Here is a 22,265-nt window from a genome sequence, read left to right as displayed (position 1 = left end):
TCGGCGCGAATCTCAAATGTAGAAGAAACACAATAAGTGAGAGGATTTTATTTTACTGGACAGGCTTAATCGCCGAGAGAGGTGAGTTGTAACCAGTACAGAACGACTCAGTATAGTTTATTTAGTACTTCAGAATCTTGAAAGCAATCGATGAAGCAAGCATGCGTGCAAAATGATAACTGAAACATGAACGATTTCTCGAGATGAACAATGATGAATGAATCAAAACAGAAATAAAACACAACAGAACAATGAACAACGGATGTTATAATGTGATCCTTCTCTACACATACAGCTTCTGTCTTTGTTTGAATGCCTTCCCTCTTCGTTTTCGAGTGTGTCAGTGTGCTTGCGCGCACCATTGTCTGTGTGAAACCACTGTGGTTACTTTTAGATTATTTCCTGATGATGATGCACTGTCTGGTTATAGTATACTACACTACAGTTGCGATACTAGAGATGCTTCAAATTGGAAATCATGGAAAGTTAAAGGCCAAAGGGCAGGTTCCAGCAAACTTTTCAGGAAGGAGGTAGGAGACACAGAGCGTTCATCCTAAATAATACATTACATCATCAGTTGATAATGAAAACTGGTTTAAATTACAATGGAAGTTGGAACAGTTGTGATAACTGTTATTGCTATATGTTGGTTCATTGTTTTCTTCTGAAGTGTATGTTCAACCAAGTAAAGGACTAATAGTAATAGACATACAATTGTGGTGGTAATGATTTTGCAGTGTATCTTGTTGTTGTGGTAGATAAGACGCAGCTATCGTCTATCTATGCAGAATGTAATGTGTTCAAATCTCGGCCGCGCTAGGCGGGTTAAGGGTGGAGACTTGTCCAATTCTCCAGGTCAACTAATGTGCAGACCTGAGCTATAGTCCCTTATCGGATTTTTATCCCCCTTTGTGTGTACACGCAACCACAAGACCCAAGTACGCACGGAAAAGATCCTGTAATCCATGTCAGAGTTATGGGTCATAGTATACATTTATAAAAACACGAAAATACCAAGCATGCATCTTCCAGAACTTCTTCTTCTTCTACGTTCATGGGCTGAAACTCCCACATTCACTTGTGTTTTTGCACGAGTGGATTTCCACGTGTATGACCGTTTTTACCATGCCATTTAGGCAGCCATACGCCGCTTTTGGAGGAAGCATGCTGGGTATTTTTGTGTTTCTATAACCCACCGAACTCTGACATGGATTACAGGATCTTTTCCGTGCGCGTTTGTGCTTGTGTGTACACACGAAGGGGGATAAAGCACTAGCGGGTCTGCACATAAGTTGACCTGGGAGATAAAAAAAAATCTCCACCCTTAACCCACCAGGCGGCAGCGGACGGGATTCGAACCCACAACCTTCCGCTTGGGAGGCCGGAGTCTTGCCACTAGGCCACTCCACCCATCCAGAACAAATTGAGCATATGGTTGCCTAAAAAACACGAGTGTACATGTATGGGAGTTTCACTTTCAGCCCATTAATGCAGAAGAAGTGGTGGTGGTGGTTTGTGTCATTTTTGTGTGTCACTGTGTGCCTGTTTATGTTGTACATGGTCCGGCCTGAGGTTTGCAATGTGCTATTATATTCCCATAACCTGACATTTCCATCATCTTACACTTACACTGTTACAGGCCAGTGTGGGAACGCAGGACTGAGGCACCATCTGGTTGAGGCCACTCTCCACCAATTCAATAGATTAATAATATGTGTGCCTCAAAATCAAAGTATCTTCATCTTTGGCGTTCAGGCGCTGCAACGCCCGTGTACACTTCATGTTTTGCTTGAGTACCGTGTATTTTCCGGGTTACAAGGCGCTACAGCGCATAAGGCGCACCTGTTATCCCTAGTAAGACTTAAAAGTATGAACAGATGATCTGTGTTACATGTTTCTAAAGGAATAGAGAATTGTGTGTGTGTGTGCGAGACGTGACACCCCCCCTCCCCAGATTTTTTAAGAGCCTTTAGATTAAGACTTCTCCCTTTTTATGAGCGTTTTTTGGGTTTTCTGTTCATATAGGTCTCTGTAAATTCACTTCCATTTGAAGACTCCCTCCTTTTCTCAAATTTTCAAGAACGGATTCTGCTGTTTACACAAATGTGCGTGCGTGTGTTTGTGTGTTTCAGGATTGGCACTGTGTCATACGAAAGTGTGAGTTTACTCTTCTTGATGTTTTACACCTAAGTTAAAAAACAAAGGATTACTGTACTCACCGATACAAAGACGACACAAGACGATTTACACCTAGTTATTTGCACTGAACTTCATATCCAAAAAAATCAACTGATTTGCCAAACCTTTCCTGTTCTATTACTTGTAATGCTAATTTCAATTCGTGAGGCCACCTCCCTTCAGTCAGTGATTACCCACACACATGGACGTGTGCACACACATGCACAGTCACACAAACAGTAACACACACACACTCTCTCTCTCTCTCTCTCTCTCTCTCTCTCTCTCTCTCTCTCTCTCTCTCTCTCTCTCTCTCTCTCTCTCTCTCTCTCTCTCTCTCTCACACACACACGTGTGTAAATAATAACACTGGCAGTGCACAGTGTGACAACATTAAGCCAGGAACAGAGTGGCATTTACATTATATGAGAACTGAAAGGCCATAGCCCAAATTAGGTCCCCGTCATTATACAATGTTATGGGCATTTTGTGTTCCCAATTACCATATTGCATAGTCATGGTCTTTTGTGGCCCTGAGTCTCCTGCTGTGCATTCAATATAGTGGAACATCCCCCCCCCCCCACCCCCTCCTTTCAAAACTGCCACCCTCTTCTTTAACGCCTCTTTTATCCCCCTCCCCTTCACAGATTTTCTGCTCGTAATGTCTGTAAATTTGCCTGTATTTGAAGAATCTCTCTTTGAAGACTACTTTTCTCTGATCCGATTTTTTCAGGTTTTTAGGCAGTGTTTAAAGGTAAAGGTGGGAAGGGGGAAGGGGGGGAGGTTGGCGCTGTATGTGACATGAATAAGCCAGTTGTTGGACAGGATTTCTGATGCTCAATAGTGGATAATTTACCTTCAGATTTTATGCTAATGTGTACGGTTTTAGACGGTGTCTCAATCATTTATTGCTGTTGGTTGGGAGGGGTAACGGGTAATTCATGGGGTTGAGATTGTATAATGGAAGTCCAACGCCCCTATTGTGACTTGGCAAAAATGTTCTCTCTCTCTCTCTCTCTCTCTCTCTCTCTCTCTCTCTCTCTCTCTCTCTCTCTCTCTCTCTCTCTCTCTCTCTCTCTCTCTCTCTCTCTCTCTCTCTCTCTCTCTCTCTCTCTCTCTCTCTCTCTCTCTCTGTGAGTAAGAAAGTGTAAGAGAGAGAGCGAGACCTATTGACAGGTATACACGTGTTAAAGAACGCAGACAGAACTTGACCCCAGGCACAGACGTAAACGCTGATTCAAAGTTGAATCGCTCTTTTAAAGGCACACTGCTTACCGTGTAAACATTTCCACTCACGGTCTCAAATGTGGCCAGATTTTCACAGTGGGTAAGACCATCCCTCCACTTAGTCACATACCAGACGGGCGCAGTGGCGTGGTGGTAAGACGTCGGCCTCTTAATCGGAAGGTCGAGGGTTCGAATCCCGGCCGCAGCCGCCTGGTGGGTTAAGTGTGGAGATTTTTCCGATCTCCCAGGACAACCTATGTGCAGACCTGCTAGTGGCTTACCCCCCTTCGTGTGTACACGCAAGCACAAGACCAAGTGCGCACGGAAAAGATCCTGTAATCCATGTCAGAGTTTGGTGGGTTATAAAAACACGAAAATATCCAGCATGCTTCCTAAATGGCGGGGTAAAAACGGTCATACACGTAAAATTCCACTCGTGCAAAAAAAACCACGAGTGTACGTGGGAGTTTCAGCCCACGAACGCAGAAGAAGAAGAAGGTCACATACCCCCCCAAAAAATCTTTGTTTGCTCTCGGAATTTCGGGATGAATTAATTTCGTAATTTAAGAAATTAATCGAAGAAGAAAAAAACTCCAACTCACCACAGCAAGTACAACTGTAGTCAGGGTGTTGATTGTTGGTATGTGTCCAAGCGGAATGATGTTTTTACCCACTGTGAAAACCTGGCCAGATTTGAGAGTGGAAATGTTTACACGGTAAGCAATGTGCCTTTAAGTTCATGTCACCTCATGGCTCATTTTGTCGGACAAGGTCATTTTACATATAGTCAAGTTTTGACTAAATGTTTTAACATAGAGGGGGAATCGAGACGAGGGTCGTGGTGTGTCTGTGTGTGTGTGTGTGTGTGTAGAGCGATTCAGACCAAACTACTGGGCCGATCTTTATGAAATTTTACATGAGAGTTCCTGGGAATGATATCCCCGGACGTTTTTTTCTTTTTTTCGATAAATACCTTTGATGACGTCATATCCGGCTTTTTGTAAAAGTTGAGGCGGCACTGTCACACCCCCATTTTTCAATCAAATTGATTGAAATTTTGGCCAAGCAATCTTCGACGAAGGCCGAACTTCGGTATTGCATTTCAGCTTGGTGGCTTAAAAATTAATTAATGACTTTGGTCATTAAAAATCTGAAAATTTTATAAAACGATCCAAATTTACGTTCATCTTATTCTTCATCATTTTCTGATTCCAAAACATATAAATATGTTATATTTGGATTAAAAACAAGCTCTGAAAATTAAAAATATAAAAATTATGATCAAAATTAAATTTTCGAAATCAATTTAAAAACACTTTCATCTTATTCCTTGTCGGTTCCTGATTCCAAAAACATATAGATATGATATGTTTGGATTAAAAACACGCTCAGAAAGTTAAAACGAAGAGAGGTACAGAAAAGCGTGCTATCCTGCTCATCCCAACTACTACCCCGCTCTTCTTGTCAATTTCACTGCCTTTGCCACGAGCGGTGGACTGACGATGCTACGAGTATACGGTCTTGCTGAAAAATTGCATTGCGTTCAGTTTCATTCTGTGAGTTCGACAGCTTGACTAAATGTTGTATTTTTGCCTTACGCGACTTGTTTTCTGATGCGCTTATCTCTATTTGTATGTCTCTGGTGGCGCATATAATTCATGAGGTACCTGAGTAATGGAGTCCACATCCATTCAACTTTAACACCGTGATTCATGTTGTTGGGTCGGGTCTTGGTTTCCTAGGTGTTTATCGTTTCAAACGGGGATAAGTGGAGCATAGCATTTAGACGGTAACTGAAATGCCAAAGCCCTCATCCTTTCAAGCAGAACACTGTCTCAACAGATAATATTACATCTTACTTCACCGAGATTCTTCAGTTCCTTTATTGCTTTTCAAAGGAAGCAGTGCAAGCTTTCATTATAGTCGTTCTGTGATCTACTTTCTGTGCTCTCTTTTAAAGGTATCAACGCTTAGTCTGTGTATAAATAACTTGTTTACATCTAGCTAGCCTGCCAACACTGAAAAACTGTGTCAAAGTCGTTTAAATTAGATATATTCTTTTCACATCGATCAGAAAGAGTGCAGTTATTCGTGTCAGACTGCTGTGACTTGCATGCACCGTGACCTGGCTTCTGACATTTTGAACTGAGATTATACTCGTCTAGGTGCTGCTGAAAGTCGTGAGTACGATGGAAATACATGTGTGACAGCTTACATCGATTTTTTTCGGAAATAATGTGAATTTATCATGAACGTTTTAAAAAAAAAAGGTGAATGTTCGCTTGTTGTTTGTATCTAGTTTCTTCGAACGGTTGCATTATGAGAGTGTTGCCTACAAACTAATACTCGACAAATTATTATTTTTCTTTTAATTTGCACATTAGGCACTCATCCGCGGCATTTGATTTTGTGCGCACGCTTCTATAGACACGCATATATAGGCACGCGCGCACACACTCGAACGCACACGCGCGCGAACGCACACACACACACACACACACACACACAGCGACACACACATATTGCAAGCTGGGGGATACTTGCCTCTCTCTCTCTCTCTCTCTCTGTTATTGACACCATCTCTTTTGTAATTTGCTAAAGAAAGATTGTTAAGGCCTGGGTTTAATGTTTAAAGCATCCAAATAAGCCGAGTCAGAACGGAATAGGAAAAGTGCTCTCCCGTATGGGAGGGATGGGGGCTAAAATTTCGAAGTAAAACAAACCCAGACAAATCTCCCAAACGTGTATAATTATGACGCAGAAACACTGTAGATTACACATATTATGAATATAAACGGTGAACCGCAAGAGTGTGTAATAAATTTGTTCAGGTGGCTCAGTTGGGTCAAGGGAAAGAGCAGCTGTAAACTGCAGTCAAAGTTATCTCAGTTGTGGATGTAAACCTCTCTTTTATTTTCCTTTGCCTTCTTCGGTTTAAACCCTGTCCTTGAATTTATTTGCACATATTTTGTTACACCGACGGAGTGGGTGAGTGTGTGTGGTATGGGGCGTTTGTCGTTTAGCTGCCGTCTGCTTGAGTATGGTATGAATGATTCGTGCACTTTTCTTGTGTAGTTTTGAAAGTTTGCATGTGTAGAATCCGTTTCGGTAAGTGTTCTTGTTGATCGTTTTCCTCATGGATGAAAGGTTGTAGTCACGCTCAAGTGATTTTTTAGTGAGTGTACTTGAGTTTTATTCAATAAAAGTAGCACACACACATGCACGCACGCGCGCGCACACACACACACACACACACACACACACACACACACACACACACATTTTTAGCTATCTCGGTGTGCTTATACCGTAAAGGCTCGTTTGAAGAAAAGGTATGTCCATCTTTGCATTGACAATCTCTCTCTCTCTCTCTCTCTCTCTCTCTCTCTCTCTCTCTCTCTCTCTCTCTCTCTCTCTCTCTCTCTCTCTCTCTCTCTCTCTCTCTCTCTCTCTGTCTCTCTCTCTCTCTCTCTCTCTCTCTCTCTCTCTCTCTCTCTCTCTCTCTCTCTCTCTCTCTCTCTCTCTCTCTCTCTCTCTCTGCCTATTTTTCTTAAGCATAAAACAAACACAGACAGCTTCAAAAAAAATTATATGTCGCACATAATGCAACTAAACATGTGCTGAATGGTTCATCAATTCATTTAAAATGTATGTGCATGTTAAACAAAATTATAATAATATGCAGATCTAAATTAAGTTATGTTAAAAATTGACACTTGGAAATTGTACTTAAAATGCAGCATGACAATTTATTTTTTAAATTTGTATCTGTATATACAGTTATAATGTATTAAGTTTGATGTGATAGTTCTTTGATTATATTGTTTTCTGTTCTTGTTGACCCTATATTAGGGCGAGGGCTGGATGTAAAAAAGCAATATTCTTGCTTATCTATTACCCTCGATAATAAAGATTTTGTCTTGTCTTGTCTTGTCTTGTCTTGTCTTGTCTTGTCTCTCTCTCTCTCTCTCTCTCTCTCTCTCTCTCTCTCTCTCTCTCTCTCTCTCTCTCTCTCTCTCTCTCTCTCTCTCTCTCTCTGTCGTGTTCCTTTTGCTGTCACCCTCCGGGTTGTATTTAAGCCATAAGGCAAAGTGATTGACAGTTTTGAAATTGTCTTGACAGATTTAATTATCTACATTGCGTCACTCCCCGATGATAACTCTGAATGCTAACCGCGTCAACTACTAGCATTCTGGTTTGTTCGCAACTGGCAGTGTCAGATTTGATAAGATCTGTGAAATTGTAGGTGTCAAACTGAAGCGGCGCTGTGTGTGAGTGTTGTAGCACTAAGTTATATCTGCATCTCTGTGGTGTGTAGAATCAACCTTGCACGCTTTCTGTCGCCACGCATGCATGCGCCTGAGAGGCTTTGATGTACAACTTCAACGTTGCTGCATCAATAGATGACTCGAGCACAGCATCACATAGTTGCGGAGCTGCGACGAAATTCGGTGAGCTTCTGTCCATCCAAGGAGCAAGGGAGGGGGAAGGAGGAGGGTGATTTGCACCTGATATCTGCAAACCCACCTGTGTTTTAACGAGAAATTGTTCGATTTTTTACCCAGGAGACGGAGGAATTGTGTGAAAAGTTAAGTGTGATGGATTACCGGTCTCTGCGTGTGTTCAGTCTGACAAGGAACTTTTGATTTTCTACCAAGGGGAGGAGTTGTGTGGACAACTTTTAGTGCGATGGTCATGGATCGCATAATTATGACGGGTTAAGGCCAAGCAAATAATATTTTCTCTCCAATGACACGGCGGAAACAAAGAACTTCTCATTCATTTGGTGTGTGGCCTAACAAGGTTTATTTTTAATCTGCCCAGGTGAGGATCGGGTAGGCCAGGGTAATGGATTGCCACCTGATACCTGTGTACCCACCCATGCACAGCAAGAAGCGAAAACTGTCCGACGAGATGAACGACAACGACCACACGCCGGCGATGGAGGATACCATAGGTGAGTGTGTGTAGATCGGTCAGTGAGGGGTTTCTGTGTGAGCATTCTTCTGATGCTGCAGTGTCACCTTGACCAAAAAAACTCACCGTGTATTATGTTTTACAGACAGAGTAACTACTCTCTCTCTCTCTCTCTCTCTCTCTCTCTCTCTCTCTCTCTCTCTCTCTCTCTCTCTCTCTCTCTCTGTCTCTCTCTCTCTCTCTCTCTCTCTCTCTCTCTCTCTCTCTCTCTCTCTCTCTCTCTCTCTCTCTCTCTCTCTGGGGCGGGGACGTAGCTCAGTTGGTAGCGCGCTGGCTTTGTAGCCAGTTGGTCGCTATCAGCGTGGGTTCGATCCCCACGTTCGGCGAGAGATTTATTTCTCGGAGTCAACTTTGTGCAGACTCTCTTCGGTGTCCGAACACCCCCGTGTGCACACATGCGCACGAAAAAGATCCCACGTTCACAGCGAAAGTCTCAGGGCTTGGAAAACACGAAGACACGCATGCATCATCTCTCGTCTCTGATTATCATGATCGTATTTTCGATACTTTGACGAGACAAACCCAATGCTGATGTGTCGAAGAAGACAGCCACAGCGGGCTTGTTCGAATCAAAGTATCACACCATATCTTCAGCGTATTACCAATACCTGTCCCAATATAGACCAGTTGGTCTAAGAGGACGTTAAACCCTAATAGTCAGTCAGTCTCTCTCTCTCTCTCTCTCTCTCTCTCTCTCTCTCTCTCTCTCTCTCTCTCTCTCTCTCTCTCTCTCTCTCTCTCTTTATGTTGAAGTATCTTTGCGTTGGTTACACACACACACACGCACGCACGCACATACACGGCACACACACACACAACCACACACACACTCACACGTCTGTCTGTCTGTCTACTGAAAAGACCGTTGGGTCGACGTACTGTAAATGTAACTTTTTGTTTTTATAATAATTAAACATTCAAAATAAGCTACTATTCTTGCTTTTAGATTCTTTCTTATCTTTATTCCAGCATGCGGACGACAGTTTCTCCACATCCCGCACAGTGACAAGGTGTATCAGACCGAGGAGTGGTGCACGGCAGACTCGGCGCTCTTCCACCCCGTCACGGATGACCTGATGGTCAACGTGCGGTCAGTGGAGCAGATCAGCTGTGCCGACGGTCACTACTTTGTTGCTGACCACTCGGGCAAATATTCCAGAACCGTCACAGGTAGGGGTTTGTGTGTGTGGGTGTGTGGGGGGGGGGGGGGGCGTACGTTGTTTGTGTTAATGTGTGTGTGTTTGTTTGTGTATGTGTGTGTATGGTTGTTTGTTTATGTGTGTGTTTATGTGTCCGTTGTATGTGTATGTGTCTGTTTGTGCGTCAGCATTATACGAAACATTTCAAATACTACACAACACGCACACAGGCACGCACGCCACACGCATTGGCACACACGCACACACACACTAACACACACACACACACACACACACACACACGTATATATAATTGATCTAGTATTGCTGTGTTTGTCCAGGTAAGGTGATCCACTTCTGGCGATACGACAAGACACAGAGAAAACTCTACGTCTCCCGCTCTTTCCTCTTCACAGGTGTTCAGGTCAGTGCAGCGCGCAACATGCGCTTGTGATGGGAGAGGGTAACCTTAATACAGTGTAATCCTCCTTTTAAACCCCCCCCCCCCCCCCCCCCCCCCCCCCGCAATTTAAGACTTCCCCACTTTGAGAGATTGCTTTTCCAGATTTTCTGCTCATTACCTCTTTAACCCCTTCACTGCCCACCCCGTGTGTAATACGTGGTCATTTTTGGTTTGTCGTACGCCCATAACCGTGTCTCATACATGGGATTTGTGTCGGTGAAATTTCAAACATTTCTGAAATCTAAATGGAAGGTAACCACTGTCCAAGTACTTGTAGGGGTTCTAAACACAGTTCTTTCCCATAGACCGTTCGGATAAGTTAGTTCCACGTGGGGAAAACTTTTTTATAAGTTTTTTTCCGATCTATAAGATTCAAAATAGCGGCCGAAAGTCGAACATCAAATCGTAGACCTGTTTTTAAATGATACAGTGTTCTGGAAGCTCTACAAGAAGTGATTTATGGATTACCACACAGAAGAATACTGTTATTGGCTGTAATTTAATGTGAGTACCTGATGTTTGACACCAGTTTTAGCTGTGTTTGCTGCGGATTTGCTGCAGTGTGTGGAAACTGTAATTTTTGACAAAAATGGTCATTATATCGATTTTTACTATAACAATCACAAACAAAGTCCAATGGTCATGTTATCACATAATAGCCAAGGGTGTAAGCAAACCACATGCCAAAGATCTAAGAGATATCTCAATAAATGATTGAGCAGTGAACAGATTAGTGAACCTACTGAAGAAAGCGAAATTTGCCCTGGCGCACAGCAATACCAAAATGCTGTTATACTGTGGCAGTGAAGGGGTTAAATGTACCTTCATTTTAAGACCCCATGCTTTCATTTAGGCAAACTTTCCTACGTGACATTATGCACGCGTGGAGACAGACCCCTCACTAGTGACTGGCCTATTATGTATCCAATAATTTATTTATTTATTTATGACTGTTTTTCCGTCTTTAGAAGGCATGTGCCTGTAGTTGGTATGAGTGAGTGCGTGGCGTTCTCGCTGTGCGTCTGTCTGCGAGTGTATGAGTCCGAGTGTCTTGGTCCTTGTCGATTTGTGTTTCGTATAATGTTCACAATGTATTGGGCCCCCCAAAAAAATAGGTGTGGTTACGGTAACGTAGCCAAAAAAAATAGGGTAGGAAGGTAGGCAATCACTTCTTTTTTTTAACTTTTTTTTCTAATGTGTACAAATTAAACCTACTTGACAGGAAAATAAGTGTGCGACTCGGGCGCTTTCGCTTTCATTGCGTTTTCTGCACTCGTTTTTTTTCTTTTTTTTTTCCTTTTTTTGACAAATGTAATAAAAAGTTATAGGGTCGGCCCCTAAAAATAGGGTAGGTCGGGTTACCGTAACCACACCTATTTTTTTTTTTAGGAATGTATATTTTGTAAGCTCTATTCCTCAGAGAACGCCGTAAGGAATGGAAAGCGCCTAGGGCTATATTTAGATTAGGCGCACAAATGTTCATAATAATAATAATAATAATAATGTCACGTGGAAAAGTTTGCCTCAACAAAAGTAAGAATATTCACTCTAACACAACCCCTGCAGAGTTATTTCCGAACATTGTCTATGAGTTTCCATCACTACGTGTGTGTTGGCGGGAGTGGGGGTAGTTATTGGGACTTATTCCCCCCTCTGCTTCTTTACCTCTGTAAACTTGTAGAGCTAGTTATTTTTCGTTATTCCCCCCTCTGCTTCTTTACCTCTGTAAACTTGTAGAGCTAGTTATTTTTCGATAATGACCCAGCAACCAAACAAATAACGAGCCAGCAACAGCCTGAATCCTCGATAGTGCAATGGGTTGAGAAGCTGTTCTGTTTCGGTACTACTTTTGCGACTGAAAAGTTCCGAACGCTCTATACGTACGAAGTATACATCTCTGGAGCAAACAATACAAACATACCGCATTTAAATTAACAACTACAGGCCTGAACACATGAATCTCCATATAAAATCCATGAGTTCGGTTGTTTTCTGAATCTAGATCTGCAGTGCACAAACCGTTCATCACAAGCAAATTCCCAAGGCAAGTAACTCATACTCTGGCGACAAGAGTAGTTCCCCTTCTTTTAACGCAGTTTCTTCGACAACACTGACTGCAATCCGACGGTCAGTTTTCAACAATATTTCATTTTATAAACAGATCACACGCAACCAAATGCACACACCTCATCAATTTAAACAACATAAAGCGGTTTCATACACTATTTTCCCCAGAAAACTGAACTTCAAACAGTAATTAACGTAGGAACACGGGTGCAAAAGTTCGTCTGCTAATCCCATTTGACGAAAGAACATTTACTAAGCGATACTAAAACATAAACAGAACACACAATATCTGCCTTTACCGCCACAGCAGAATAACAGCATATCTGTGTACTTGATTTTAGTCCAAAACAGGGAAACTGAAAAGAAGTGTTAACAGAATGGAATGATTTGCACAGAACTATACAACCGCGCATTAATCGATCGCCTGCGCAGGTTGACTGGTTGAGTGATTCGGATTCGATCAAACTTTCGCACAAAAACTCCTGTTTTTTTGGAATAACTGAAGAAAGGAGGAATAAAGAGGTTACACACCTCGTCTCAGTGATTATTAAAAATAATGGTCTCAGTTCGCGGTCATGAAAAAGCTCGCTGAAGCTCGCATTTTTCATGATCCGCTAACTTCGACCATTATTTTTAATAATCACTGAGACTCGGCATGTAACCTCTACATAAACACCCAGCAACCAAACAAATAACGACCCGGCAACAGCCTGAATCCTCGATAGCGCAATGGGTTGAGAAGCTGTTCTACGTCGGTACTACTTTTGCGACTGAAAAGTTTCGAACGCTCTAATGTACGAAGTATACATCTCTGGAGCAAACAAGACAAACATACCGCATTTAAATTAACAACTACAGGCTTGAACACATGAATCTCCATATAAAATCCATGAGTTTGGTTGTTTTCTGAATCTAGGTCTGCTGTGCACAAACGTTCATCACAAGCAAATTCCCAAGGCAAGTAACTCTCATACTTTGTCTAGCGACAAGAGTAGTTCCCCTTTCAAATTTCTTTTCACTCAGTTTCTTCGACAACAGACTGCAATCCGACGGTCATTTTTCAACAATATTTCATTTAAATAAACAGATCACACGCAACCAAATGCACACATCTCATCAATTTAAACAACATAAAGCGGTTTCATACACTATTTTCCCCAGAAAACTGAACTTCATACAGTTTGTAACGTTGGAACACGGGTGCAAAAGTTCGTCTGCTAGTCCCATTTGACGAAAGAACATTATCCTAAGCGATACCAAAACATATACAGAACACACAATATCTGCCTTTGCCGCCACAGCAGAATAACAGCATATCTGTGTACTTGATTTTAGTCCAAAATAGGAAAACTGACAAGAAGTGTTAACAGAATGGAATGATTTGCACGGAACTATACAACCGCGCATTAATCGATCGCCTGCGCAGGTTGACTGGTTGAGTGAATAGGATTCGATCAAACTTCGCACAAAAACTCCTCTTTTCTTTGAATAACTGAAGAAAGGAGGAATAAAGAGGTTACACACCTCGTCTCAGTGATTATAAAAAATAATGGTCTCAGTTCGCGGTCATGAAAAAGCTCGCTAAAGCTCGCATTTTTCATGATCCGCTAACTTCGACCATTATTTTTAATAATCACTGAGACTCGGCATGTAACCTCTACATACCAGTGCAATGGCAGAGGAAGGAAGAGAATCGACAGGTGTTTCAAGGTTTCTTTTTTCTAACAAACAAACAAAACCGCAGAGACAGGGCTTTGCTTTCCTGAACCTTGACTTGATAGACAGATGAGAGAGAGAGAGCTAGCTCATACATGTCACTAGCATTATTTGCTGAGGGGAAGCAACTTCAGCTGCGTTACATACAACCAAAGAACGAATAATAGAACTTGGATCAAAGAACCTAATGTCCCGTTCATCAATATTGCATCACATAGTTGGCACCTGGATATGTCGTCAAAGGATGGATTCCTTGGGTTCTGTTATACCTTTTCTTTCAAGTTTTAACGGCTCGAATTTACACGCACGCACACGCTCACACACACACACACATACACACACACACACCACACACACACACACACACATATACACACACACACACACATTACTTTTTAACATCCGTTTTTCATGTTTCAGGAATACTTGGCGGCACACAGATTTCTTCAGCGTATTTAGTGTCATGAAGAGAAGTTGGCCTTCCAGTGTGTATCAGTTACAGCAGAATGTGCTCAGGACTGGTGCTCACTTTTGTTGCTGGTGGAAATAAGGTGCTCCGCTCACATATATGTAACTTCAGCAGGACCGACGACGCACTGCAGATTATCCCAGCCCGCTACACGTTGAATGAAAGGAAAACAGGCCAAGTACTCGTCATAATCCCTATCGCGGCATAAATAATAGGCAGTGCGTCGTCTGTGCCGCTGAAACTGCGCAGGTATATTCTGCCCATAAGAGAGATCTGAGAGGAAGCAGAATAATGTTCCCCTTTCCTACCTTTCTTCGAAGATTAACTTATTGGTTGAATATCTTTTGATTTTGAAATGTTGTGTGTTCAGTAAGCAAAACTTAGCTGATATTATTACTTTGCGAACAGCCATGTTCTGTTCTGCTTATATTTGTGTACAAAACTTCCTATTTCTGAGAAGTAGGAATGTTTTGAACATAAGGTCATCGCGGCATTACAATTGATTATTGTGCAGATTTCTTATTTTAGTTGTGGATTTTTGTAGTTTTTTCAGTTCTAACTAAGCTGGAAAGTGGGGGACCTACCCTTGCTGAAGCCTGCTGCGCGTTGTCCTAGGCGATGCTAGTAGTCGCCGCGGCCGCTGCTTTACCGCTGCCTGCCAGTGCGTGATCTTTAGACGGATGGTCCGCCTTACCACAGGTAGCACAACTATGGTCAAAGTTGCACCTGTCGCCGTAGGTGCAGTTCCCTTTGTTCCACTGTAGGCAGAACGGTATTCCCTTCGCGTTAGTCCGACGCTTGTTCGGTGCCGCCACGTTGGTACCAGGTTGCTGGCGCTGTTGTCCTGTCCCTATGGGCTTCTCCCGCAACGCCACCACTGACAGGTGAGGAGTATCGGCCCCCCATCGATGGCCGGTCGCCGCCTGCAGACTCCTGTACTCGTCGTCGTACATGAGTACAGAAGCCCACGTGTATCTGCACGCCAGCTCCGACACCTTCACCGTGTAAGCAATGTAATCAAACACTGACTCTTCGGTGTCCAACTTTCCGTTTTTGATGAGTTCCGCCATTATTCGGCCGTTGGCCGCCATCCACATAGCTGGGCTCACTCTTTCGAGCTTTTGTTTTTGCCCTGCCATTTTCAGAGATATCCCTCCACCCAGGTCGATCTCTTCACTCTCCCTTGCCGCTGATGAAATAAAATCCACCACCCTAAGGGCTGACTCACCTGAGTCTTTTCTCCTGGCTGTCAGGTACACGCTTGGGTCCAGGTCGACCCTGTCCGACCGGGGCTGTTTGCCTTGACCCTGGACAGGCTGTAGCAGATCATCCAAAGTCATTCGGCTCTGCTTTTGTTTCTGAGCTGGAGCCCCTAGGGGGACACCGATTGTTGGTCCACACAAAGGCCCGCCACCATTGTCTTCTTGTATCTCTTTCACTGCTTCCTTCAAAAGCAGAAAGTCTGCCTTGCACAACCGCAGGTCTTTCAAGTCCTGGTTTTCAATCAAGCAAAGGCACTTATGGGCCTTTTGGCCAAGCAAGCCTTCTTTTTTCAATGCAGCTTGCACATCCTCTCCAATTTCGTGTTTCTCTATCCACTCGGATAGCGAAAACTCCATGCCGAATTGAAATTGCTGCTTTGCTGTAGCGCGGCTGGCGACTGAGTGACCTACAACTAACCCTCAGTTCCCTCCAGTTCCAGAGTTTCACCCTCCCTTCCTCAGTGACTACTTTCTCACGCCCACGCATACCCACCATCCGCACTCTAACTGCCCTCCCCTCCCCGCCGCTACCCCTGCTAGCCGTCAACTGTCAGATTTCCTAATTCTTCCGTTCCCATCCCTCTGCCCTAGATCTTACCCCCCCCCCCCCCCCCCTCCTCTGACCGTGAGAACTCTTACAGCTAAACTGCAATTTTACAAATTTTCACGAATAATGTTCCCCTTTCCTACCTTTCTTCGAAGATTAACTTATTGGTTGAATATCTTTTGATTTTGAAATGTTGTGTGTTCAGTAAGCAAAACTTAGCTGATATTATTACTTTGCGAACAGCCATGTTCTGTTCTGCTTATATTTGTGTACAAAACTTCCTATTTCTGAGAAGTAGGAATGTTTTGAACATAAGGTCATCGCGGCATTACAATTGATTATTGTGCAGATTTCTTATTTTAGTTGTGGATTTTTGTTGTTGTGGTGTATCATGATAATTACATCATGTGCGATTAGCTGTGTGTGTGTGTGTACATGGGTCAGTCGGTTTGTCTGACTCTTTGTCCGTTTATTATCTGTGTGGATATGTGTGCTTTAATATTGGTGATTTTAACAAAAATGTTTCAAGCTCATCTGATTTTGATTTCACAGTTTTATTTCATGACCCTATTTTACTGATATTTTGTTGATGAAGCCCAAGAATTTTGCTCAGAATTTTGCTCAGATTATGAATACCATACAAGTTCAGGACTTAGTATAGGGTGGAACCTTCTTTTGAGACCCTTAATCTAAGACTTCCTCCTTGTTAAGACTTATGCTTTTTCAGATTTTTTGTTCATAACCTCTGAAAAAATTACCCCCATTTTAAGACCCTCTCCTTCTTATGACCTGATTTCCTAAGATTTTTGAAGGTCTTAAAAAGTGGGTTCCACTGTACTGACAAAATCATGGTTGATTCTATTCCAGCACGTGTGGTTGGTGCTGTCATTTGAATCTATTAATTCCGCAAGATGTGTATGACGTACCTTGCATGTTACTACGCATTTGTGTTTGTTTGATTGTAGTGTCGATGTTGCATGATAATATGTATCGATTGAACACTGGATTTCCCTTCTTTGAGCCACGTGACGTCAGAGGCCGACAAAACTTCATATTTAGGCGGCCAGTCGAGACATTTAGGAACCTACGCTAACAAGATGGCGCGAGCTTGCATTCAAAGTTAGCTTAGGCAACGAAGGTTCGATGACGTCATCCAATAGTCACATCACAGAAGGAAATGTACACAGGCTGAACGTAGTCCATTTTAGTTCGACTTATTAGACAGAGAGTCTTGAAGAGAATGATAATAACAAAGTTTTTAACAGAGTGCAGACCTCAATGATCGTGAGAACGCACAATTTATTTTTTTCTGATGGTTATAACCGGAAGTAGCTTTCGATAATGGGGCAGACAACTCCCGTAAACCCTTCAAGGCTTACTTCCCTTCTTTGTTGTCGTTAGTTTCATGGCTGACGAACAGATGTTACTTACGTTCACTTGCAGCTATCGAAGCACGTTCAGCAAACCAAATTAATACCCGATGCTCTCCAGCATGTCGTAAGAGGCGACTAACGGATTCTGTTTCTCCTTTTACCCTTGTTAAGTGTTTCTTGTATAGAATATAGTCAATGTTTGTAAAGATTTTAGTCAAGCAGTATGTAAGAAATGTTAAGTCCTTTGTACTGGAAACTTGCATTCTCCCAGTGAGGTCATATATTGTACTACGTTGCAAGCCCCTGGAGCAATTTTTGACTCACATGCGAAGCAAAAGTGAGTCTATGTACTCACCCGAGTCGTCCGTCCGTCCGTCCGTCCGTCCGTCCGTCCGTCCCGGCGTCCGTCCGTCCGGAAAACTTTAACGTTGGATATTTCTTGGACACTATTCAGTCTATCAGTACCAAATTTGGCAAGATGGTGTATGATGACAAGGCCCCAAAACACATACATAGCATCTTGACCTTGCTTCAAGGTCAAGGTCGCAGGGACCATAAATGTTGTCTAAAAAACAGCTATTTTTCACATTTTTCCCATTTTCTCTGAAGTTTTTGAGATTTAATACCTCACCTATATATGATATATAGGGCAAAGTAAGCCCCATCTTTTGATACCAGTTTGGTTTACCTTGCTTCAAGGTCAAGGTCACAGGAGCTCTTCAAAGTTGGATTGTATACATATTTTGAAGTGACCTTGACCCTGAACTATGGAAGATAACTGTTTCAAACTTAAAAATGATGTGGGGCACATGTTATGCTTTCATCATGAGACACATTTGGTCACATATGATCAAGGTCAAGGTCACTTTGACCCTTATGAAATGTGACCAAAATAAGGTAGTGAACCACTAAAAGTGACCATATCTCATGGTAGAAAGAGCCAATAAGCACCATTGTACTTCCTATGTCTTGAATTAACAGCTTTGTGTTGCATGACCTTGGATGAGCGAGGTCACATGTATTTTGGTAGGAAAAATGTGTAAAGCAGTTTTTAGTGTATGATGTCATTGCTAGGTTTAGCTGAAGGTCAAGGTCATGTAAAGGTCAAGCATGTGAGTCGTATGGGCTTTGCCCTTCTTGTTTGATTAGTGCTTTTGTGAACAAGAAACAATTAACAAGTGGCTCTATCCCATCTCCCCCCTTTCCCCGTCGCGATATAACCTTCGTGGTTGAAAACGACGTTAAACACCAAAGAAAGAAAGAAAGAAAGAAAATTAAAAGACATACACGTAAGATATCAGGTGCTCTTCTGTCATCTGCTCTTCATACTTCATTATTTTTCACGTAAAGCAAACCCTAAATATTACATAAACGAAAAGTAACAGCTGTTCCGAAGTTCGTCAGCCATGAAACTAATGGCAACAACGAATGGAATTAAGCCTTGAAGGGTTTACGGGAGTTGTCTGCCCCATTATCGAAAGCTACTTCCGGTTATAACATTCAGAAAACAATAAATTGTGCGTTCTCACGATCATTGAGGTCTGCACTCTGTTAAAAACTTTGTTATTATCATTCTCTTCAAGACTCTCTGTCTAATAAGTCGAGCTAAAATGGACTACGTTCAGCCTGTGTACATTTCCTTCTGTGATGTAACTATTGGATGACGTCATCGAACCTTCGTTGCCTAAGCTAACTTTGAATGCAAGCTCGCGCCATCTTGTTAGCGTAGGTTTCTAAATGCCAGTCGAGACTACAAAATAGTGCATGTATGTGTGCGTTCAATCATAAAAACTAAAAGGAATTCTAACCAGAATCGATCGATACATAAATGTTATTTGTATTTTTGACCAAAATATGACATTTTACACAGATCTCGAAAGTCATTGTTCGCCTAGACCGCTAGCGCGGTCTCGGAGGAACACTGACAGTATCGATCTGTGTAAAATGTCATATTTTGGTCAAAAATACAAATAACGTATAATGTTCACTGAGTGAATTATGTTCATCCGTACAATTACGGCTGGTGCTTATAGTGAACGTTTGTTCAGATAGTGATGGTGGGGATGCCGGATGTTGAAAGGTTGGAATGAAAGTTTTACCAAATGCTTAGTAAACCTATGGATATTATAATCAAAAAACAAGAAAGGTAGGTTGTTGGAACGTTTGTTATTGACAAAACAATACATATTGTGAATAACTAAATAAATAAATGTGAATGTATTGTTTTCTCAATAACAAACGTTCCAACAGCCTACCTTTCTAGTTTGTTGATTCTGAATTTTGGAACGTTGGCAGTCTCTTTGTCTATGGATATTATGTTCTGTTTTTGATTGTTTGCAAATGTCCTGACTCTTGTGAAACACCAGCAATTCAATGAGTTGTGTTTGTGTTCTATTGTTTGTGATGAAAGTAACGGGTGTAATTGTGGGTGACAGTATAAGCTGCCATAATTATTTAGACAACCGTGTACACTTTATTCATTATTACTGAACCTGCTTAATTATTGAGAAAGAAAGGGTGCAGTTGTCCCACAGAGTTTTAACGATACATGAAAATCATGGTCCGTGCTGATTATACATTGACTCAAGTTTTATGCTGTAGCTTTCATTTAATCAAGATAAATCTGACTGCATTGTTAGCTAAGTACTACAGCCCCGTTATATTTAAAAATACATTTAATTGTTTATTACGGTTTGTTTGTAAAGGTGATTGTTCTGGGCTTCCATTGGCGCGTTTCTTCATTTTTATATTCCAAGGGCATTTTTTGTAAATTTAAAAAAAAACTTTTTACATTTTATAACCATTTTATCTCCTAACACGAGTCAAGCTATTTCAAGTATTTGACATGGGGCTGTGCATAGCTTGTCTTTTGTAAGATGAATCAAAATTATTAATGAAAACTTTTTTTCTGTGCTTTGCTTTTTTTGTTAAGTCGATTCGTGCTGTATGGTTATGTCAAGGAAAATAAACAGTGAACATGTCCACTTGGTTTTGCAGTGTAAAAGGATGTCTGATTGCAAAAGTGAGAGAGAATTTAAAGCATGCATGCATGCATGCACATACACGTATGTACACACACACACACACACACACACACACACACACACACACACACACACACACACACGCACACACACACACTTGTTTATTGTTAAAGTACAACATACATGGCCAGCACTTCCGGAGAACCCTAAAACAAATGATAGTCTAATGTTTTGTCACAAAAAACGCACTGCACTGTTCTTTGCATTATGAACGCGTTTGTTATGACGGACTCCTGTTCAAATATTTAGCATCTCTGTCAGTGTCTGCGATTCCGCACGGGAAACCGGTTTCTTCACTTCCTGGGTTTCGTAGTCATTGTTTTTGTGGGTGTTTTTCTTTCTTTCTTTTTTTCTCTCCCTCCTCTTCTATGCTTCTCGTTTTTCTTTCTTTTTTAACCCTTTTGTCAAAGACGCTTTGTTCATCTCTTTGCAAAATCATTAAAACAAAATTGTGCATTGTCGAGGAATTTGCTTGGAAACCGAGTCAGTGGAGAAACAAATACGCTGCACGGTCATAATTACGGGCCTGATTTTTTCGAATCTGTTCATCTTTTCTTCGTTGTCGACTAATACCTGCATTCTTGAAGTACTTGTCTTCTGTTCAGTTCCCTTTGAATAAGTGATGAAATGAAATGTTTCTGCGATTCGGAGAGCGACGGAGAGAGATTGTGTGTGTGCGTGTGCATGTGGGACTATCCATGTGTCTGCATGTGTGCGCGCGCTCGTTTGTGTGTGTGTATGTGTTTGTTTGTGTGTGTGGCCTATGTATGTTTGTGCCGAGTACATTGTTGTGTATGTGTTTGTTTGTGTGTGTGGCCTATGTATGTTTGTGCCGAGTGCATTGTTGTGTGTGTGTGCGTGTGCGTCTGTGTATGTGCGTCCAGTCCGTGCGTTCGTCCGTGCGTTTGTGTATGTAAATGTCTGCGTGCGCGTGTGTGGGTTTTGAATGTACATTTGTAAGTGTATGTGTGTGTGTGTGTGTGCGGGAGTGTCAGTGTATTTGCGTGTGTGTATTTGTAAGTGTGCGCGCGCGTTTGAGAGTGGGTGCATCTGTTAGTTGTTATGTAGGAACTATAGTAGCCAGCAAGACAATCCAACTTCACTACCTCCATAGCAAGGCAGACAAACACTCAAAAACAAGTGGCTACATTCAAAAGCTCTTACAAGCATATTATCAACAGCAAACTACAGACCGGCACGGTGGCCTAGTGGTAAGGCGTCCGCTCTGTGATCGGGAGGTCGTGGGTTCGAACCCAGGCCGGGTCATACGTATACCTAAGACTTTAAAATTGGCAATCTAGTGGCTGCTCCGCCTGGCGTCTGGCATTATGGGGTTAGTGCTAGGACTGGTTGGTCCGGTGTCAGAATAATGTGACTGGGTGAGACATGAAGCCTGTGCCGCTGCGACTTCTGTCTTGTGTGTGGCGCACGTTATAATTATGTCAAAGCAGCACCGCCCTGATATGGTCCTTCGTGGTCGGCTGGGCGTTAAGCAAACAAACAAACAGCAAACTACCTGTCTCGGCTCAAGTGATCGGCAAACTGACGTTGACAACCAAGACAAAGCTAGATTTTGCGCCAGGTACCCGTATTATCAGTACGCAAACTTACCGCCTGTCAATGCCACATAGTAAACGATCGACTCCCCGTTGTATAGGTAAAATAATCAGCTATGACCACAGCCTTTCTTCAAACTTTCCCCCTGCTTGAACCTCCTTGAGAATTAGAGCTTATTATATCGGCTACCCATACTTCACTTCACGATGTTGACGATTCCATTTCCATACCAGTGTAACCAAGTTG

At 42.3% G+C, this 22,265-nt stretch overlaps 1 protein-coding gene across 5 annotated transcripts; it reads left to right on the top strand.

Moving 5' to 3' along the window:
• The first annotated feature begins 1 nt into the window (after position 1).
• Positions 2-16,046, top strand: LOC138966303 (uncharacterized). 5 transcript variants are annotated; one of them, XM_070338482.1, is made up of 6 exons: positions 2-81; positions 2,133-2,157; positions 8,230-8,362; positions 9,352-9,552; positions 9,863-9,945; positions 14,188-16,046. In XM_070338482.1, exons 3-6 carry the CDS (start codon positions 8,254-8,256, stop codon positions 14,224-14,226), a joined length of 432 nt encoding a protein of 143 aa, XP_070194583.1. In that variant the 5' UTR covers positions 2-81; positions 2,133-2,157; positions 8,230-8,253; the 3' UTR covers positions 14,227-16,046. The 5 variants fall into 5 exon arrangements, with proteins under 5 accessions (XP_070194583.1, XP_070194585.1, XP_070194584.1 ...); XM_070338484.1 differs by lacking the exon at positions 2,133-2,157 and having other exon boundaries at positions 9-81; XM_070338483.1 differs by lacking the exons at positions 2-81; positions 2,133-2,157 and adding an exon at positions 5,125-5,365.
• The last annotated feature ends 6,219 nt before the right edge of the window (positions 16,047-22,265 follow it).

This window comes from Littorina saxatilis, linkage group LG5 (genome assembly GCF_037325665.1).
Source record: "Littorina saxatilis isolate snail1 linkage group LG5, US_GU_Lsax_2.0, whole genome shotgun sequence".
NCBI lineage: Eukaryota > Metazoa > Mollusca > Gastropoda > Littorinimorpha > Littorinidae > Littorina > Littorina saxatilis.
This window is presented reverse-complemented; position numbering and strand designations above follow the sequence as displayed.

Coding starts and splice junctions, on each gene's coding strand:
- LOC138966303 (XM_070338482.1), top strand. CDS start 8,254: ATGGATTGCCACCTGATACCTGTGTACCCACCCATGCACAGCAAGAAG. Junction 8,363..9,351: donor GGCGATGGAGGATACCATAG/GTGAGTGTGTGT, acceptor TCTTTATTCCAG/CATGCGGACGACAGTTTCTC. Junction 9,553..9,862: donor ATATTCCAGAACCGTCACAG/GTAGGGGTTTGT, acceptor GTGTTTGTCCAG/GTAAGGTGATCCACTTCTGG.